General features: G+C 43.4%; 1 protein-coding gene across 1 annotated transcript in view; it reads right to left on the reverse strand.

The window, feature by feature from the left end:
- LOC126981621 (RNA-binding protein Musashi homolog Rbp6-like) overlaps positions 1 to 22,421 on the reverse strand; it is a 124,392-nt gene that overhangs the window by 44,013 nt on the left and 57,958 nt on the right. The window contains exons 3-5 of the mRNA XM_050833057.1: positions 18,987 to 19,069; positions 9,448 to 9,532; positions 1,894 to 1,926 (exon numbers count right to left, since the gene is read on the reverse strand). Of these exons, the coding sequence (XP_050689014.1) occupies positions 1,894 to 1,926; positions 9,448 to 9,532; positions 18,987 to 19,069 (201 nt within the window). The remainder of the gene's footprint in view (positions 1 to 1,893; positions 1,927 to 9,447; positions 9,533 to 18,986; positions 19,070 to 22,421) is intronic.

Genomic DNA, 22,421 nt, shown 5'->3' on the forward strand with positions numbered 1-22,421 from the left:
AAAAGTGAGTGAAAAAAAAATATATAGGAGGAATATCGAAATGTCTGGTATTCTTTGTTTAATAATTTAGCATTTTTGTTCATTTACTTACAGTCACAGGGTGTTGGTGCGCCACGCCCGACACAAATGGGAAGTTCTGTGCTATTATGAGAGATGAACGATATGTAAAGACACATTAATTAAAGATTTTGGTTTAGAGGTTATTGTTTTTTTTTGCTTTCGTCCAACCCTCACACTGACCATCATCCACGGGTAGTTTTTTTTTTCTTTTTTGGTTATTAGGAACAAAATCAATAACGAGCAACAAAATTCATACACAAACACACGAAGCAGCAACTCAGATTCTTGTGTCAACTCAAAAGCTTCTCATTATATTAAAGTTTCAGGTTAGTTCCTGGTTTAGTTTGAACTCTAAAAAATAACAATAAAAGCGTTTTATTTTAAATCAAACAACGGACTAAAATTTGGAGAGGGAGACTGATGGGTTAATGGGGGGAGGGGGGGGGGGGGCGGAGGGGGGCAGTGATTGGGGGGAGGGGAGGTTATGTCATCACGAAATAGGTTTATGATTCAAAGGGGCGAATAGAAAAGGGGGAAGAGAGGGGCGAATAGGGGGGGAAAGGGGAGAGATAACATGGAAATTTAAAGGGGCAAAACGGGGGAGACCAAAATTTAGGATGCAGCAAAATTGCATCCATAGATCGCCCCTTCCTGGACCGTCCTGAGGCTCGGGACTGTTCCTGGGCTTACTTTGTGTACTGAGAGACAATGCGGGGCTGTTTGATGTTCTATTTTTTTCTAATGAACATTGACTTAATTATTATTTATCATTATTGTATTCTGTATTATCTTTTCTTTCTATCAATACTGACTTCATCTGTGTTTTGTATTTATTATTATTATTATTATTATTATTATTATTATTATTATTATTATCATTGTATACTGTATTTTGTATTATTCCCCATAGAACACGACTTCTTTTGTTTTTGTATAATCATTTTTTTCATGTTTTGTATTTTTTTCGTGGGTCTGGTTTATAATTTTTATTGGGAAACTTAGCAGGGCATATTTTTCAATGTAAGTTAAATTTTCAGGTCTTGCGTTGCTGTTTTGCTGCGTTATAAGAACTGTTTGAACACCTGCATTATTTTCTTTTAGCAGTATTTCAAAGATACGAACTTCTCTTAATAAGACGTTTCCTAGTCAGGTAATTATCTTTTTCTTTTGTTTAAACTTGACAAAAACTTGTTACTACTTCAAAAGATATCTTACGAACACTATCATCAACTTCAGGTCCGAGGCTTCCGAACACAGTCTAACTTTGTGTTCTAAAGCCGCAGCCAGATAACCGATAGGGACGAGGCCGCTGGAGGCTCAGTGACTAGCCAGCCCGTGGAGATGGCCAGTGGGGGACGCGGGTGCCGGGGCGTGAACGAGGCTTCCTTTGGGTCAGGTTGGAGTGAAGGGAGAGGAACACCGCGCCAGGACCGACTCTTGGGAGGAAAGGAGAGGAAGGAAGAGGAAGGGAGGAGGAAGAGGAGGAGCAGGAAGTGGAGGTGCAAGAGGCCAGGTAGTCTCCAATGCTGTCCCTCGACGTCTTAATCTTTAAACTAATTTAGATCAAATATTCAACTTTCTATTGATACCTTAAATGATAAACTTGGAACTGACCGCCAGAGAGAGAGAGAGAGAGAGAGATTGGAATAGCAGGTGAACAATACGAAGAGAAGGATGAAATAACCCAGTATGAAGAGACAGATTGATAGAGGTAGATAAATAAGTAGAAGGATAGACAGGCAGAGACACAGAGCCAGGTGAGGCGGGTGGGGGGCGGGTCGTCGGTCGTGGCGGGTCCCTCCGGCAGGTGAACACACAACAGGTGATACATACCGTCCGGGAGCGCTCCCAGCGACCAAACAAGATCTAGAACATTCAAGAGAAGAGAGAAAAAAGAACTTGATCAGACAATCTCGTGAGGAAGGTCATGATGCAATTGACATGAGTTTTGAGAAATGGTTGGTTGGTTGGTTGGCAAATTATTGAGAGAAAACTTAAGACACAAAAAGGTTTGGATGCCCTGAATTAATATTGGAAAATCTAAACGTCATCTTTTTGTGATCAACTACAAAACCCATTAATTGGGGAAAAATATACAAGGAGGGTTTTTGTCGTGACTCAAACACTAATTTTTGAGGGTGGGTTACAAAAAATAAATATGTATAAATATATATATAGTATATATATATAAAAGTCCAACAGGGACTAACTAATGCATTCTCACTAATAAAAGAAAAAGTATGCTATAGACCCGTTTATTGGTCACTGGGAGCCTTGCCAAGCTTGCCATGCCGCTCACCAGCCAATAAAAAAGAGTATTAGTGTGTGTAGGTCTGTATGTGCGTGTGTGTGTACGTGGGGGCGTGTGCTGCCATGGGGCGTGTGGGTGGGTGTGCGCGTAGAGTACACATGCACTGTGGTGTGTCTGCGTGTGGTGTGCGGCGCGTGTCTGCGTCTGTGTGTATGTGTGTGTGTAGGTGCGTGCCGGCTGCCACACACACACCCTGGGGGCCACACCCTGGGGGGCCACACCCTGGGGCCACAGCCTACACGCGGCGGCGGTGACGAGGATGCACAGACAACAACAGACAACCTTTGTTTGTTTGCTTTGTTTCCCTGACCGTGCTGTGTCGTGAGCTGTGGAGCAGAGCGCTCTTCTCCACGAGTCAATGTCCTTCTCTTTCTCTTTCTCTTCTGCGGCGTGTCGCTTTATGCTTCTCTACAGCTTTTCTCTACTTGTCTCCACTTTTGGGGGTTTGTTTTGTCTGCTAAGAGTGCTCTAGATCGGCTCTAGCATCTAGGTGAAGTTCTACTCTAAGAGAGGGACTAAGAACTAGATAAAGTCAAACAGAAGAGGTACGTTCAAAATTGTGTTTTATTCTATCAACAGTTATGATACAAGGCTCGCGCCTATGGTCAACTAGTCACTAGATCATTGGCACAGAACATTACTTAGGAGTTCAAAGGCCTCTTAAAACTTTTTTCTCTTCTTATTTGAATTTCTGGCTTTAATTTATTGATATCTTTCACTGGATAACACAACCCTGCTATCTGGTACCAATTATTGAAGTCACTAAAAAACTCACATAGGCCGTTATTGAAAAAAGCCTTGTAATATATAGCATTGTCTCCTATACGCCGCAGGTTAAGTCATTAACGTGAAAGTAGATGCAGCAAGGTGTAAGAGCGCTCCCCCCGCTCCATAGAGACCTACACCGAACGCTATATAGATATTGTTACCTTTATATAAAGAAACTGTACCGAAGATACTCATAAAGTGGACCCAGTCAGCATTCTCTTGCCAAGGGACACTGCCGAACTAATACTCTGGTAGGCACGTTCTCTCTCTCTCTCTCTCTCTCTCTCTCTCTCTCTCTCTCTCTCTCTCTCTCTCTCTCTCTCCAAGTCCTTCCTGTTCTTCCTCCAATCTTCTTCCATCCCACATTCATCTCTCTTCCTTCACACATCTGGCAGACCTAACCTTTATCCTATTCCTTCTCTTCCTCTGCCTCGCCTCTTCCTAGCAAAGCATCACGCGTTAAACCTAAATTCAAGTTCTGACTGAAGACTCTTCCGTTAGAACCTAAAGCTTCCTCGTCATGACTATAATCACGGTAGGTACTCGATCGCCTTGTCGCGTACTAATATAGATTTAAATACTTTGTTATATACCTAGACGCTTATATACCTGGACTAAACGATACATTAGAGGTTAGTAACTTGGCATGAATACCTGGATAGGCTCGTTTCGTGGACCTGATAAAGAGAGACGCGTTGCTACTAAGCCTAGACCTGCGCTAATTAAACCCTCGCCAGGTAAGCCTCTAGGAGGGGTACCTGTGTTACCTGCGTGCCCCGATACACCTGTCCTAGCTAACCTATCAGCCTCTGCCCGGCCACAACCACAGAGGGGCGAAAAAAGAGTAACTAATCGCCTAATCCTTTTTAAAAACTAGTAATAAGGATACAACTAATATAGAAAAAATTACACCTGTAGTTTACATACAATATACACGTTATATATATATTTATATATATACTTTTTTTTCTCACTGATGTTTATAGACGCTTCCCCCGGCTCTAGTATACGCTATAGTGGTGCGCGAAGCAGTCAACTAACGATATGTGAGTGTTGAACAAGAGTGAACGTCGTGATAGGAACGCTAACGGAGACATCGTCGGTGCTGCGCCACGCCTCGGCTGCCAGCGTGTTCGACTCTTGCGCGCTGTTCGTTACCGGCCATCGCGAATCATTAGTTTTTGTCTCGCTACGACTAAGACGTCCACCTAAGACTGACAACTGAGGAGCCGCTGACGCCCGGACGCGGCGGCGGCGGCGGCGGCGGCGGCGTGAAGATTGAGCAGTGGAGAACCGGCCTGACGCTGCCCCGCCCTGTCTGTCCGTCTGTCTGTCTGCTTGCCTCCGCTTCTCTCTCTCTCTCTCTCTCTCTCTCTCTTTCGATTTTAAAATAAATACTTCTGACCTGTGAAATTTTTGGAAAAAAATTGACGTTTCTGTTATTTTTTTTTTTTGGTTAATACTGTTACTATTATTATTTTCATTGCATTCTTAAGAAGCTGGGAGTGATGTTCTTCAGCGGCAACGATCAAGACTATTATAATTACTTTAACCTTCTCGGCACAATTAGTATCAAGTTTTGCATTGAACCAATATTGTAATCATGAAATTATCTCCTAAAAGGTTATGACAAAGAGAAACTAATATAATAAATCCTGCTTTATCCACTGACAGAGAAAAACGATAGACGATAGAATAATTATAGATGAATGAATAGTTATTGACGATTGAATAATTACTTGACCATCTACTCACAGACAGACAGACAAACAGATAGACAGACAGACGTACCCACCCCTCCCCCCTCCTACCCCGCTTCTACTAGTCGGCTTTGAACTCAAAACACCCAATTACCTGATAACTTTATTGCCTAATCTTAAGAGTGTGTGAAGCAGCCACTCAGGTGAGCTCCCACACCTGTGCCGGAAGTGGTTACCTGTCCAATATGATCCACTTCCGGTGCTAATTAACGCTCCTCTACCTACCTGGATGAGCATGAGAAAATAAGGTAAGGTCAGGTAACTTTTTTTAATCCGTCCCTTTAATACCTGTCTCGGTGCTGATTAAAGGTAAGACAAAGGTGGAAAATAAACTAACTTAGGTACTGATTGTGAACTTCTATCACCTGCATAAGTTAAGGCAAGTTAAGTTTAAAAAATAAGTTTAAAGCTTGAGGCAAGATTAAAAATGTAACCGTTTAGAGAGTCGAGTTAGATCTTACAAGTCACATCTTGCCCTTGGAGTGAGATCCGAAACACTACACGAAATAAATAATAATGTTAGTAAAAGATCTTTGTCACGCCCGTAATAATTATTAAAACTGACCCAAAAAACGAGGTTATGAATATTACCGGTATAAGTAAGTCAATAAGCCTATTAAAAGGTAAAAATTTGTGACGAGTTTTCCGTTCCTATTCGCTTCTTAAGGTTTATGAGAAGGAAAACTTAAGCAACGTTTGTGACGCTTCCTATGAGCTAGTGACGAGATAAAAATATAAGCATAGGAGAGTCCGCCCTTCTGACGTCCGCCTACACCCGCTACTTGAAGGAGATGAGAAAAATAAACTTTAGGCGCATCGGCCCGGCCGCTAAGTTCCCCTAAGTTTGGGTTTAGATCCTTTTCGCTCTTCTAACCTGTATAAAAGTAGAAAATACGTGTTCTAAACGTGATCAAGGTGTGTATGTGTGTGTGACTACGGGTTGGTTACACTACAAAATTGATCCGTTAGTTTTTTCCACTTTTTTTGTAAACTACCGAAAAATTGAAAAAAAACTAATCGAACTTTTAAACGAGAAAAATACATCTTGAGGGGGGGTTAATATTATGATTATTAACATTACTTTTACTATTACTTTGATCCGTGAGTTGTTTGTTGATATTATCTCGTTTGCTTGACGCTCGACGCGGGGCCCCTCTCCGCCCCGGGGCCCGCCAGTGAGCACAGTGGCGAGGGTGGGGGGCTGCGCGCGCACGCCCCCTTTTTTGCATAGACTTTTTGATGTTTGTTTGTCTTCGGGACCGAGAGAGAGAAAACAACAACAGTCATGGCGGCGGTGCTTTGATTATCAGCCTTTGTGTTTGTTTTGTTGTCTTTGTGTTGGGTCGCGCGGGCACTGTGTTGCCTTGAGTTGCGGCCCCTCGTGCCTGCTCGCGGCGCCTGTGTTGCATCGGAAGGAACACAAAATATACATACACATAAACACGACGATATACATATGAATATTATACATGTGACGCACACCTGTATCGGGAGGGCAAAGAAATTTACATCTTCAACTAGTATGTATATCGGAATTATCATTATCATCATTATTTACTCATTATTATTACTCTTATTCTTGGGTACACGCGGTTGACTCCTGGTTATCATTATTCTGTTTTTCCTTGGTCGTCCTCCTCATCATCGTATTTTTCCTTCATGGTTGTTGTTTTCTGGCTTCATTATAATTAGTGGAAGATATTTATGATGTGTGTGGTGGGCCTGAGTTAATTTCCCTGATATGAATTTTTTTCCTCTCGCTTTACGTTTTTTTCTTTTCCCTTTTCTTCCTTTCTTTGGTGCGTACGGAAGGAGTTTGATTAATGACTAAGACTCGACGCATGAATGTTGACGCTTCCCCGGAAAGAATGATCGACAGGCTTATTATAAAGTTTGAGAATTAAATATTGAAAAAACTATTATCATCCATCATTACTGCGGTCATTGCTCGCTTTAATATCACTCAAATTTGTATCATTATTATTATTATTATTAAAATCTACCATTTAAAAAACGCTTTAAAATACGGGTTTCGAAGGACACTTGCAACGTTTCTCATTTTTGTGTGTACATATATAAAGTTTTTACATGTAGTCTATGATTTTTTTAAACTTACTAACTAGTTGTTTCTGAAGGGTTATGAATCTTGCGGTGCGAAAGGCTAGCACACCTTACAACTAGCCTACAACAAGGAAAAATAATATTCAGCCTTTAAAAAGAACTGAGAAATCAAAAGACTAAAAACAGAATCTATGGAAGTCAAGGTATGCCACAAGTTCTAATTAAATGTTGATATATGGAGACAGCGCTACTAGGGCTACAAACTCTCTATTGGTGTGTGTTACAGCTATGGAGAGGGGGGGCGCGTTATAGCAAAGCCAAAAAACAATAAAAATAAAGAAAATAACAATAATTAAAAGTAAAATCATAACATATAGAAGACAATGTGAGCATACACAAAAAATAACATCATGGCGACACACAGCTATGCCGCCGCCCCCCTTGGCCCCCCCCCCGGCCTAAGGGGGGCCAAGGGGACGAGGGGTAATTTTTTTTTTTTTAGGTTTTCTCATTTAGAGTTATATGACTCTCCTATCTTGGTATCCAAACCTTTTTATGCAGGACATGTATGGTGGGCAGTGGCCGCTAAGTACATGGCCAAGAGTGGGGGCGGCGTTAAGTACACGGCAGAGTGAGTGGTGCCCCGGGGGGCGCCGCCCCCGAGCCGCGGCGGCCAGCGGGGCCGGGCTGACATGGTCATCTGGCCGGACGGGACGCGCGTCCCCCTGCCCGGGGCACGCGGCGCCGGGCAGGGGGAGTGCCGCGCCCCGCCGCTGTGGCCTGCACGGCGCCGCCCCTCGCGCCCCGACCCCCGACATGCGTCCCCGAGGGCGCCGCCCCGCCCCCGCCGGCATAGGGCAGGCGTGGGGCGGCGGCGCCGCGGGGGTGCGAGGTGTCGGGGGGTGCGGGGTGAGGGAGGCGGCGCCGGGCGGGCGTGCCGTGGGGGGAGGGGGGCAGAGGACCACGGGGATGGGGGGGGCAGGAGAGCAGAACAGAGCTATGACCTATGTACATCAACACTGCAATATCACTTTCATTATCATTAATATTATTATTATAATTAATATTAATATTATTTTATTATTAATATTATTATTACTCTTACTCTTATTATTATTATTACTCACAACTTCACCACTGAACTCGACAACAAAGGGAAGACGAGACACCTAAGCACTGACACTGAAGTGAATATTAACTTCTCATTTTGCATAGACATTGGAAAGGAGTGAATGGTTGGTAGTGGGTGAAAAGATCCTCCGCGGCGCGGCGACGCTCGCTGCGGGCGGGGCCGCTGGGGAGCCCCGGCCAGGCAGGGAAAGGAAAGAAGGGGGGGAGGGGGGGGGCACCCTCGACCAGCCCTGCCGTGCTCTGAGGGTCAGGGAGGGCCCGGGGGACCTTCGCCCTTACGCCCCCGCCAGGTAAGGGTGAGAGTCGGTGCAAGGGGGGGGAGGGGGAGGGGGCAGGCCGCAGGTCCCCTAAGAAGACCAACTTGTGTGCCGGCAAACTTTACTTGGTTAGTACTGGAACACTACGCAATACTCAACGGGTTAATATTGAAGACTAGCAAAGGAAAAATAATAAAAGGTGACAAGCGTGACTAGAAAACAAGAGAGTGTGTGTACAACACTAGGGTGACAAGAAGCGGTGGACGCGGCTACGGGCTCGGCGAGCCTCACCTATACACAACTAGTTAGTATTTGGTGTGATCTTTGGCCTGTCAGGGGGAGGCGCCCCCCAGGGAGGGTGTGGCCGCCCCAGCCCCGCGAGTGACACTGATCAAGGGCGGGCCAGCCTGCCAAGTAAAGTTTGTCTCGCACGCAAGCTTGGCTCGGCAGCCAGGGTGCTACAGGCGCCGGGCGGCGGCACCCCGCCCGGCGGGTCGCCCAGGGGCGGCCCGCAGGGCGTCTCGCCACCCGCCGCCCGCCACTATTATTGCTGGGGCGCCCCGCGGCCCTCGGCGGCTGCTGGCGCTGCTGGAGCTGTTGGAGGTGCCCGAGCGCCTCCTACTCCCGGGGTGCGCGGCGCCCCAGGGCCCGGGCGCGGGGGACGGGGGCGTGGGCGCTCACAGGCCCACGGGGATGGGGTAGGTGGGCACGGTGAGGCCCTGCATGCCCAGCAGGTTGGACACGGAGTAGCCCAGAGAGTTAGTGGTGGTGGTGGCGGCAGGTTGCGTGGTGAAGGCCACTCGCTTGCAGCCGCTCATGTCCATGGCGTTGGCGGCGCCCACGCCCGCGTCCAACCCGTACATGGCGCCGTAGCCGGGCAGGCCCGTGGCCAGGTGGCCGGACACCATGCCGCTGGCCGCCGCTGCCGCCGCGCCCACCGTGGCCAGGCCGCCCAGGGACGCATGCGTCACCTGGGGCAGGCTGGTCAGCGGCACCTGGCTAGAGGCGGCGGCGGCAGCGGCAGCAGCGGCGGGGAGGGAGTAGGGCGCGTAGCGGTAGGTGGCGAGCGGCGGCACGGGCGACACCATCACCAACTCACCGTAGCCGCCGCGCCCGCCGGCCCGGCCGCGCCCCACGCTGGTCGGCAGCATCACCTCCTTGGGCTGGGCCTTCTTGCACTCCACCTGCGGGGCACGAGGGGGGAAGGTTAGGGCTGCCCCAAGGGGGGAGGGGGCTCACCTGGGCACGGGACCTCACTCACCTGGCTGGCCACGCTGGGAGACCTGCAGACACACACACACACACACACACACACACACACACACACACACACACACACACACACACACACACACACACACACACACACACACACACATACACAAACACACACCGTGTCAACATTCCCTCGTAATGACCTGGCACCATTTTTCCCTCAATCAAAGGTCCGCATGGCCCGCCCCTTCCCATCCCTTCTCTCCCCGTCCCGTCCCCTCGCTGGTAAATCTGATGAAAATGCCGCCAAAAAGTTCTTATTGGCAAATGTATACTGAGAGAGAGAGAGAGAGAGAGAGAGAGAGAGAGAGAGAGAGAGAGAGAGAGAGAGAGAGAGAGAGAGAGGGCAGAGGGGAAAAAAATAATATCAAATTGACCACGAGAAATATGAACCTAAGCCCCCCTTTCTCTCTCTCTCTCTCTCTCTCTCTCTCTCTCTCTCTCTCTCAACCCCTGATCCTTCTCATTTCAGGGACAGAGTGGATCCTATCAGTCCCCCTCTCTCTCTCTCTCTCTCTCTCTCTCTCTCTCTCTCTCTCTCTCTCTCTCTCTCTCTCTCTCTCTCATCAATCACCGAGACTTTCCCTCCTCAAAGAACCACGTCACCTGAAGGAGAGAAGGAGATAAGAAGGGAGGGAAGGAGGGAGAGAAGGAGGGATGGGGGGAAGGAAAGGAGAAAGGGAGGAAGGAAAGAGAGGGGGAGGAGGAAGGAAAGGAGGGAAGGAAGACGGGAAGAAGAAAGGGAGGGAAGGAATGAAGGAAGGAGAGAGGAAGGGAAGGAGGGAGGATGTGAAGGATTTAGGTGGTGAAGGAAATGAAGGATGATGGGAGGAAGGAAGAAATATAGGAGGAAAAATGATAATAGGAAAGGGTCGAGAGAGAGAGAGAGAGAGAGAGAGAGAGAGAGAGAGAGAGAGAGAGAGAGAGAGAGAGAGAGAGAGAGAGAGAGAGAGAGAATCTTTAATTTTTCCACAATAAATAGCTTTTTTTCCACATCTTCATCCATTCCTATTAATTTCTTTTCTTCTCCCTTCTTCTCTGCAATGATTTCCTTCTCTCCTTCTAATTCCCTTTTCCTCCAGTTCTTCATTTCCTCCTCCCTTTGTCTCTTATCCATTCTTCCTTCTCTTTGTCCACTTCATTCTTTTCTTTTTTATCTTAACTCTCTCCTTCCATCCTTACTTCCTTCATTATCTCCCTTCGTTATTCCTTTCTTCATAACTCCCCCTTTTCTTCCTTCCTCTTGCTTATCTCCATCTGTCCTTTCCTCTCCTTCCTTCTTTATTCCTTCTCTCTTTTTTCTTCCTTCTCTGTCCATATCCTTCCCTCTCTATTCTTCCTTACATCCTTCCTTATCTCTGTTTGTCATTCCTTTGTTCCATATTTCTTCCTCCATTTGCAAAGCTATTTCTCTTTTCTTCCTTTCTCCTCTCTCTTACTTCACCTATACCTCTTTCTTTCCCTTCTTCCTTAACTCTCCTATCATCATTCCATTCTCGTCTCTTCCTCCATTCTCCCTTCCCCTCCCTCTCTACCTCCTCTCTTTTCCTTTTCTCCTTCCCTTTTCTTTCTTTTTTCTCTCTTTCCATCACTCTTCTTCCGTTACCTACTTCCCTCTACCCCTCCCTTTTTTCCCCCCTTCCCTCTCTCTTCCTCTCTTTCCTTCTCTCTCTCACTTCCTTCATCATTCCTTTCTTGTCTTCTCTCTCCCCCTTCTCCCTTCTTCTTACCTCTTCCTCTTTCCTCCTTTCCTCTTAGTCCTTCATTCCTTTCTTGTCTCATTGCTTACTTCCCTCCTTCCCTCCCTTCTCCCTTCCTCCTCGTCACCCCCCTCCGCTCCCCACCCCTCCACTCCCCCCTCTTTGGTCCCAGGTTGAGGCTTAATTAAAAGTTCTCTTCCACAGCCGATCAGACAGACGCTTCCGAGGAGGAGGAGGAGGAGGAGGAGGAGGAGGAGGAGGAGAGGGAGATGAAATGAAGTGGAAAGGGATGAAGAGTAGTACAAAAAAAAGATAAATGAGGATTGAGAGAAGAAAGACGAAGAGGAGGAGGAGGAGGAGGAGGAGGAGATGGAGGAGGAGGAGGAGGGGGAAGAAGAGGAGGAGGAAGGGGAAGAAGAGAAGGAGGGGGAGTAGGCGGACGAGAGAGAGAGAGAGAGAGAGAGAGAGAGAGAGAGAGAGAGAGAGAGAGAGAGAGAGAGAGAGAGAGAGAGAGAGAGAGAGAGAGAGAGAGAGAGAGAGAGAGAGAGAGAGAGAGAGAGAGAGAGAGAGAGAGAGAGTGTGTGTGTGTCTGGAAGCTATAAATACCAGCGTTTCCCTTTCAATAATCCAGTCCCGTTTTCTCTTTTTTGCACCATTTTCTTTGCAAGGGAGTCAATGCTAAGCGGAGAGAGAGAGAGAGAGAGAGAGAGAGAGAGAGAGAGAGAGAGAGAGAGAGAGAGAGATAGGAGCTGATATACTCACACGTTCAGTTACTCTCAATAATGAGCCTTTACCGTCTTATCTCTCTCTCTCTTCTTCCATCATTTATTCTGTTTATTCTTTGGTTTGCTTTATTTTCTTTTCCCTCATTTATTCTTCTCTAGTAAAATTTATTAAATGTCTTTCTCAGCTTAATATTTTTTTCTGTATCTTCCTTTATTACTTATTTTTCATCTCTGTTCTCTTTCTTCCCTTCTACCTTTTTTTTTGTTTCGTATCTTTTCTCTTATTATTCTCCATTCTATTTTTCTCTTTATTTTGATTAACTATGATTTTTTTAACTATCTCTTTTTTCTTTTAACTCTTTTCCTTTCATTCAATTCTCTCCCGTTCGTTTTATAAGTATCCTTTTTTTTTCATTTATCTCTCTCTTTAAGTTTTCTACCTTTCATTTCTTTTATTTATCTCCTTTATCTTAATCATCCTTTCCTGTCTCTTCTTTTTATTCTCTACTTTCCTTGCAAGGCTTTTCCTCGACTTTCCTATTCTCTTATCCTACTCCACTTACCCATTTCATTTTTTTCCTTCCATTAACTTATTTTCAACTCGTTTCTTCCACCCCTTACAATAATTACGAGTTTACCCCAATTCTCTCTCTCTCTCTCTCTCTCTCTCTCTCTCTCTCTCCTTCCATTAACTTATTTTCTACTCGTTTCCTCCACCCCTTACAATAATTACGAGTTTACCCCAATTCTCTCTCTCTCTCTCTCTCTCTCTCTCTCTCTCAAAAGTGTCCCCTCGTGACCTATCTTTACGCCTTCCCCTGACAAAACGAGGGTTGGCCACGCCCCTTCCTGACCTCAGCCAATCAGGAGCCAGAAGAAGGTTTTTATCCACCAATCAGTGACGGCCATTCATCCACGACTTTTAGTGAAGGAAAATGGAGAGAGAAAATAACTAAAAAAGGATAATTATTGGAAGGCTGAAAAAAAAAGAGAAAAGTAGTAGAAGTTGTAGTAGTGGAGGTGGTGGTGATTGTAGTAGTAGTAGTAGTAGTAGTAGTAGTAGTAGAAGTAGTAGTAGTAGTATCAATGATGAAAAATTATGTAAAAAATAAAATAATAAAAATATATAATCATAAGAAAAAAAAAATAACACTAATAATTCCACCTTTCGCCAGCGTCTTTACTCGCCTCCACAAGTCACCTGCGTCTCACCTGTAATCACGCGGCCAATTAGCGAGGCCAGGAGGGAATAACAGGTGAAACAAGGCTATTAACTCGATCAAGGCACACCTCATCGCGACGACAGGTAAACAGAGAGAGAGAGAGAGAGAGAGAGAGAGAGAGAGAGAGAGAGAGAGAGAGAGAGAGAGAGAGAGAGAATAAAGAAATAGGAAATAAAGACAAACAGACACCCACTCAAAAAAAGAAAAAAATTAACCTATAGTAAACAGGTATGAAATGTGTACTATATAGTTAAGGTAAGAGGAAATAAGGGAATGTTAGGAAAGGTACGCGTAGGTAAAGGGAAGGAAAGGGAAGAAATAAAGCAGGTGAAGGGAGGGGAAGGGTTGGGCAAGGAAGAAGTGGAAAGGGTGGGATAGGAAGGGAACGGAAGGAAAATGGTGAAAACGGAAGGCGAGTCAAAATAAGGAAAGCGGAGTGAATTGAAGAGAAGGGAGGGATAGAGGACACTGAATTGATTAAAGGGAAAGGGAAAATAGATGGAAGAGATTTATAAGTGTTAAGGATAGTCGGGACAGGGAAGTGAAGGGAAGAGAAAATATGGCAAAGAAAAGAAAAGAAGGGAAAGGGAATAGATATGAAGGGAAGGAAAATTAAGTGAGAGGAAGAAAGAAAATAAATGAAATGACATGAACAGAAGGAAAGGGAAGGGAATTCAAGGGAAGGGAAGGAAAGGGAAGTGAAGGGAAATGAAAGGAAATAAACGGAAGGAAAGGGAAGGGAAGGGAAGGGAAGGGAAGGGAAAAGAAAGGAAATGAACGGAAGGAAAGGGAAGGGAAGTCAAGGGAAGGGAAGGGAAGGGAAGGGAAGGGAAGGGAAGGGAAGGGAAGGGAAGGGAAATTAAATGAAAGAAAGAGAAGAGAAATGAAGTAAAGGAAAACCAAGGGAAGGGAAGTGAAAAGGGAAAGGATATGAAATGAAAGAAAGAGAAATGAAGTAAGAGGAAAGAAAATAATGGGAAGCTCAGGTAATGACAGGTAAGAAGAATGAGCAGGTGGGGCAAATTAAGGCAAGGTAAGATACACACACAAATTAATCACACACACAAACACACAAACACACACGAAAAAAGGAAAAATATCTCAATTGTTCTAAACCTGCAGGCAAAAAAAATTCCATTATTATCTTTCGAATGGGAATGAAATAGAGAAGAAAATGAGGTAGAAAATGAGTATTGACGAGAGAGAGAGAGAGAGAGAGAGAGAGAGAGAGAGAGAGAGAGAGAGAGAGAGAGAGAGAGAGAGAGAGAGAGAGAGAGAGAGAGAGAGAGAGAGAGAGAGAGAGAGAGAGAGAGAGAGAGAGAGAGAGAGAGAGAGAGAGAGAGAGAGAGTTACGCCGCCATGACAGTCCTTCACCCCCGCTCTTCTTTATGTTCGCCATCAACAGCGGCGCCAAATTTTCCCGGCTTAAAAATCTTCAAACAGGGAATTTATTTTCAGTCTGAGTTACCGAATTTTACGTATTTTCTTTTTTTTTTAGTTCTTTATAACTTTTGACGTTTATTTATATTTGTAACATTGTTCTAGTGTACTGTATTTCTTCATGGTTATTTAATTATCATTTGACTATTTTTGATTTTATTGCTATCAGTATTTAAGTATTTGTTTTGTGAATGGCAGTTTCCGTAGAGTTTTTAAATGATACATTATTATTATTATTATTATTATTATTATTATTATTATTATTATTATTATTATTATTATGAAGAAATAATTAACGATAAAAATGTAAATGCTAATGAAACCGTTCGTTCGCTTCAGTAATCTTATATTACTTCAAATCAAATCATATCGCTTACCTGTTTCTTACTTATTTTACATTAATCTTAAAATCTTACGTTAATCTGAAAATCTTACGTCGATCTTAAAACTACTTTACTCTTAAAATCTTACGTTATTCGTTCACTCGTTTCACTAATCTTACATTTAATTCCGGTTCAAAGGCTTGTGTGTGTACGCAAATGTATAACGGAATAGAAAATAAGAAATGAGGCAAATTTATCAACTTCTTTAATTGACCTTAAACATGAACGTTGTTTTGGCTCAACTTTCTCATATACAAATAAAATAAAGAAAAACCTTGTCGAGTAATTTTCACACAGACCGGGAAAAATAATAAAGTATTTTCACAAAAGTTATCGAAACATTTCAATAAGATAAAAATAATAACAAATAATTTCAGAACGTTATCTACGTATTCTGAATACACATAAAATCAATAATAAGGTAATATCAGAAACTTATAGACGCATTTCAATAAAACATAAAATTAATCGTAAAATAATTAGAAACTTATCGACGCATTACGACTCAAACAAAAATATTAATAGTAAAGCAATCTCACAAGCTTAGTGACGAATTATAATAGAAACGAATGATAGTAATCTCCGAGACTTACCGACGCTTTAGATACACACAAAATAAAGTAATAAATAAAAATAAATAAATAAAGTCAAATTCGCAACAAATTCAAGGAAAGTGACACAAAAAGAAAAAAAAAATAACAATAAAAGCTCGTATGCACCCCGACTCTTGAGCAGACCCCCCGGCCGCAAGATGGCGCCTCAGTTCCTTAATCCCGCGAACACGTCCCCGTCATGTCAGCGACGCGCAGTGGACGTGAACCGCGACTCAATGCGGCGCGGCGTAATGGACACTGGGGGACTACTTAGCGCGGCGGAGGCGTGACGCGGCGGTGGCGGCGGCGGTGGTGCGGTCTGGTGATGGCGGCGGCGACGGTGGTGGCATCAGGGTTGAGGGGTTGTGATGGGGGGGAGGGGTTGGTGGAAGTGGGTAGGGTAGGTGGTGGCATAAGGGTTGAGGGGGTGTGAGGGGGTGGGGGGGTTGGTGGAAGTGGGTAGGGTGGGTTGTGGTGGTTGTGGTAGGGAGTTGTGAGGGTGGCGGTGGTGGTGACATAAGGGTTGAGGGGGTGGGGGGGTTGTGGTGGTTGTGGTGGTGGTGGCGGTGGTGGGGGGAGGCGGTGGTGTTGGTGGTGGGGGGGGGGGGACTGGTGGTGCTGGAGAGACTTTAACATGCGTATCAATCTTGCTTTCTTGCACTTTTTGCATATTTTTTTCTCTCTTTTATGTGGGACAGTTACTTTTTTTTAGTTCGTTCGAGTTTAGATATATCATTTTCAGGGTTATATTTACGTCTTTTTTATTCATTTTCTATTTTACAGTAATTTTAAATTGGATTGTTTATTCCCTGCAAATTATTTTTTTTTACATATATCTTATAACTTTTTTTGTATCACCATATAGCGTTTGTTCTGTTATAGAGGTTTCATAAATTATATTCACCTGATTTGTCTTTCAGTGACATAATTACACTTTTACCGTCATCATTCTTGTATTCATCATCATCATCATCTTCCTTCTACTTATCTACTCATCACCCATTATTGCTTTATTCATTATTACAAACTCACCTTCTTCAAAATACCACTTCTATCGTTAATATTGCTTATCATTATTATCTCCATTTGCTCATTTATCGAACGTTCCCACTTTATCCGTTATTAAGACTCCTCCCTTATCATTATCGTTTTTTATCATCCTTATCCCATTTAGTTCTCGTCTTGCCATTAGTCGCTTATATCCATTTATTTCTATCATCGTTATTATAATTATCCATTGTTTTATTATTAACTGTTATCACTATCGTTTCCTTCGTCTTTTCATAATCATCTTTTTCTCATACTCTCATTATCCGTTTCATCCATTTTTCATCCCTCTCATTATTATCTTCTGTCATCCATTTCTTGTTACTAGTTTCTTCTTCATTATTATCTGATCAACATTATCTACTTATCAATTTTCTGAGCATCATTACTATTCTTTTTCTTTTACCGTCCTCATCTATTTATCGCTTATTGTTACTTGCACACTGCTTTTTTCGTTCTTATTAACTCTTATCATCATCAAAACATCAATCTTATCGACATCTCTTTCCTTCTTTCTTTTCTTTATTGTCTTAAGTTATTCATTCCTTGTTTCTGTTTTTGCATTCAGTTTCAAATTATTCCTTCCTTCTTTTTTTTTTCATTCATTCCGTCTTTGTTTTTTGCATCACAGTCTCAAGTCACTCCTTCCTTCTTTGTTTCTGTTTTTGCATTCAGTTTCAAATTATTCCTTCCTTCTTTTTTTTCATTCATTCCGTCTTTGTTTTTTGCATCGCAGTCTCAAGTCACTCCTTCCTTCTTTCTGTTTTTTTGCATTCCTGTCTCAACCCATTTATCCCTTTCTTCCAACAATTTCTCGATCTCACTCTTTGTCTGAAAAAGTAGCCCCCCTCCCCCCTCCCTCCCCCTCGAGATGGCGGGCGGAGCGTCGTATAGAAGACTTAATTTTCTCCGCATATTTACGGCGTCTTGTTTAATGGATTACCGAAGCCCTGAATCCATAGTAATTCTCAAGATTTAAGACGGAATTATTGGGAATTATCATGATGCAATGCCGATACTGAAGCGGGAAGAGGAGGAGGAGGAGGAGGAGGAGGTGGGGGAGGAGGAGGAGGAAGAAAGGAAGAAGAAAGAGGGAGGACTTTAAGGTTAGTAAGAAGGGAAAGATAACAAACGAATTAATTACTAAACAGATAAATTAATGAAAACAAAAAGATAAAGGAAAAAAAATAAATGTATCAAGAAAGTAACATTCCTCAATAATAATAATAATAATAATAATAATAATAATAATAATAATAATATCGATGATGATAATGAGTTTCAGATCACACCAAAACACGATGTCATTCACCATCATTTTCTTGCCACTATCATCACTATCCCCAGCACATTCACCCTCACTACTACTACTACTATTACTACTACTACTACTACTACTACTGCTACTACTACTACCATCCCGCCCTTCATAGCTACTTTATACATTATTCTTCATCCACGGAATACGTCACTTTCACTTATTTAACTGCCCTCCTCCTGATACTTCCATACTCACTTTCATTCATATTCATTGGGATTTTCACGTACATTCACTCAATATTCATTTTACTTTTAGCTTTGAACATTATTTATAACACAAAATTTTCCCCTCTCTCCCACTTTCATTCTCACCTTCACTCATTTTCACTCACTTTCACTTTCAATACTTACCATCATTTTTTGTATCCTTGTTATTAATGAAATTCCATCATCCTAGACTTTACCTTCGCTCACTGTCTTCTTAACTTCACTCACTTTCACTCATGCTCACGTTTAAAACTCACCTTATTTATCAGAGTGAAAATATATAACACCAAATGTTATTCTCCTTTTAAGTTCCATTCTCACCTTCATTCTCACTTTCACTCATTTTCACGTTCAATATCACCACTTTATCTCTCAGTGAAAATATGGCCACAAGAATTCTCCTCCTTTATAAATATCATTCTCACCTTTCCTCACTTTCAGTCACACCTTCGCATATTTATACTCATATTCACACTTAATACTCACCATCATACCTCTCGTCGTGAAAATATAACCTCAAGAATTCTCCTTCCTTGTAAGTTTCATTCTCACCTTCACTCATTTTCATTCTCACAATCACTCACTTTCCTTTAACTACATTCACCTTCAATCTTCACCATCTTATCAATCACAGTGAGAGTATAACCACAAATCACACATTTCCTCAGGCTCAAATCCACTCTCACCTTCATTCACTTTCACCCAAGCTCACTTTCGGTACTCACCATCTTGTTGTTTATCTCGTGGAAGTGAATCTCGCAAACCTTGTCCACAACGTCCTCACTTTCGAAGGTGACGAAGCCAAATCCTGCAACGAGAAAATGATGGAACATGAGAAAGGGAAAGTGAAAAAAAAGGTGAAACGAATAGAAATGAAACCTGGAAATACGGAATAAATGAGGTAGATAATGAGCAAGGGAAAATTGGTTGAGGGGAGAGTGAACACAGGTGAAAATGAGAGGAAAATGAGGGCTACGAAATGAATGAAAATGAAGGAAACGAGGAAAATGAGAATAAAAGATGATGGTGATGAATGAACAGGATGGTGAATGTGTAATTTCGTGCGTGGAATAGAAATAAGTCAGTCTCTCTCTCTCTTATACGTTCCTTTTCAATTTTCACTTCAATTTCTCACTTTTCTTCACCTTCCTTCATCCCCTTCCTCCTCCTCCCCTTTCTATCCCTCCTCTTCCCTTCCCTTCCCTCCCTCTTCTCTTCTCTCTTTGAAAATATAAAGAAAAAAAAATGAGAGAAATTTCCCCCAATACGTCTGCCAATGCGAGGAAGAAGGGGAAAAAATGGCGTAGATTGGGAAGGAAAAGGCAGACGGGTAAATATGAAGGAGAGAGAGAAAAGGGGAATAAAGAAAGGAAACTAAAGAAACGGGAATAAAAGTTAGAAATAGGAGTAGAGGAAGTAAATTAATGAAAGAGGAAATAGGAAAAAATAGGAAAGAAAATAGAACACGAAGGAATAGGAGAAAATAAAATAAAAAGGGAAGGGAAAGGAGGGAAAGAGAAGAATGGAAAAAATGAAGTGTGAGAAGAACATGTAAAAGGAAGATGAAGGAAGAAGAAAAAAAAGAGGAAAAGGAAAACAACGAAAATATATAAAGAGAGAGAGAGAGAGAGAGAGAGAGAGAGAGAGAGAGAGAGAGAGAGAGAGAGAGAGAGAGAGAGAGAGAGAGAGAGAGAGAGAGAGAGAGAGAGAGAGAGAGAGAGAGAGAGAGAGAGAGAGAGAAAAGGGGGGGAGGGGGATCACTATATTGCACCTGACTTACTGTCGCTAGAAAATTCCGATGTCTAAAAATTTTCATATATACATTTTTTCCCCTGACGAGAGAGAGAGAGAGAGAGATAGAGAGAGAGAGAGAGAGAGAGAGAGAGAGAGAGAGAGAGAGAGAGAGAGAGAGAGAGAGAGAGAGAGAGAGAGAGAGAGAGTCCCTTTTCTCCCTCCACTAAATGAAATCGAATCTTCTCCTGAAAAGACTCATCAAACCTTAAAATAGTCGGCGGTTCCTGTCCATCTATTGAGGAGGAGGAGGAGGAGGAGGAAGAGGAGGAGGAGGAGGAGGAGGAGGAGGAGGAGGAGAAGTGGTTGGCAGGAAAAAAAAAAAAAAGAGACAAGGAAGAGAACGAGTGTGTATGTTGGGACTGAGAGAGAGAGAGAGAGAGAGAGAGAGAGAGAGAGAGAGAGAGAGAGAGAGAGAGAGAGAGAGAGAGAGAGAGAGAGAGAGAGAGAGAGAGAGAGAGAGAGAGAGAGAGAGAGAGAGAGAGCACACAGCCTTCCATACCTTCCCTCTCCAATGCATACACAAAAACAATAACAATGATAATACTATAATAAAAATAATACTAATAATAACAATAGTAATAATAAAATCTTCTAATTACTCCCCGCCGTCATTACTGCCAATTAACGTTCATGCAGGTACACACACACACACACACAATTACATGCACATACAGAATCTCTTAAATACACACAGGCATTCAGGCACACACACACACACACACACACACACACACACACACACACACACACACACACACACACACACACACATAATTAAGCAGTTGTACATGGAAATGGCGGCAAAATATACACGTGAATACATTACTTACATGTGTGAACGTGGCATGAATTAGCGTACACACACATACTGGGGTACACGCACACGAAGGTACACATGACTTCACAAACACACACGATTAGAGAACACACACACACACACACACACACACACACACACACACACACACACACACACAGAGCGAGAGCGAGAGAGAGAGAGAGAGAGAGAGAGAGAGAGAGAGAGAGAGAGAGAGAGAGAGAGAGAGAGAGAGAGAGAGAGAGAGAGAGATCAGAGGCTGCTTCAAACAACAAACAACAGGAACAAAAACAAACAGCCCGGCACTAAAACGGTTCTACAGCATATTTTTAATCATGCACGAATTAACAAACAAACATCTCGCGTCGTTTGTATTTTAATCGCTCAAATTACGGCAAGACTAGTGTGTGTGTGTGTGTGTGTGTGTGTGTGTGTGTGTGTGTGTGTGTGTGTGTGTGTGCTTTCATTTTTTCCGCTCTCTTTACAGAGAGAGAGAGAGAGAGAGAGAGAGAGAGAGAGAGAGAGAGAGAGAGAGAGAGAGAGAGAGAGAGAGAGAGAGAGAGAGAGAGAGAGAGAGAGAGAGAGAGAGAGAGAGCTAACTTTTATTTCCGCTTTATTTATTCCTGCTCATTGTGCTATTGACGTGACGTGAAAAGGGAGCGAGAGCGAGAGCGAGAGCGAGAGAGAGAGAGAGAGAGAGAGAGATGGACGAGGGATATTTTGCTCTGAATGCTGTTAGTTTCTCTCTCTCTCTCTCTCTTGCTGTATGTGTGTGTGTGTGTGTGTGTGTGTGTGTGTGTGTGTGCCGTGCAGTGTTTGTCTTCCTGTGTGTAACTTTGAGTTGTACATGTGTCTTTTTTTTAAATTAATGTGCACACACTTAAATATATTACCCCGTGAGCGATGAAAGTTCTCTCTCTCTCTCTCTCTCTCTCTCTCTCTCTCTCTCTCTCTCTCTCTCTCTCTCTCATTATCCTTCCACACTTATTTTTCTCTTCTCTCGTACCAACCTCCTTTTTTCCCCTCTCCTATTATCACTCACATACACACACACACACACACACACACACACACACACACATACATACCCCCCCTCCTCCTCTCATTCCCCTAAAATAAAATAACAGATTTCCTTTAATACAATCACGGTTGGTGTGAGAGGAAGGAAGGGGGGGAGAGAGGGAGGAGGGAATAGGGAGAGGGGAAGGTAGGGATTAGGGGATAGGAAGGAAAGGGATGGAGAGGGGAAGGGGGAGGAGGGGGGAGAGGAGAAGGGAAAGAAAGGGATGGAGATGGGAAAGTGGAGGAGGAGGGGAGAGAGGGAGGAAAGAGGAAGGAGGAGAAGAGGGAGGCAAAGAGGGAGTGCAGGGGAAAAAGAGGGAGAGGATGGGGAGGAGGAGGGAAAAGGGAGAGTAAAGACAGGGAGAGGGAGAGGGAAGAGGAGGAGGGGAAGTACTGGAAAGACAGGGAAGAGAGAAGTGAAATAAATTGGGGAAGAGGAGTAGATAGAAAGGTGAAGAAAGAGAAACATTTAGTAACAAAAATAGAG

This window comes from Eriocheir sinensis, chromosome 49 (genome assembly GCF_024679095.1).
Source record: "Eriocheir sinensis breed Jianghai 21 chromosome 49, ASM2467909v1, whole genome shotgun sequence".
NCBI lineage: Eukaryota > Metazoa > Arthropoda > Malacostraca > Decapoda > Varunidae > Eriocheir > Eriocheir sinensis.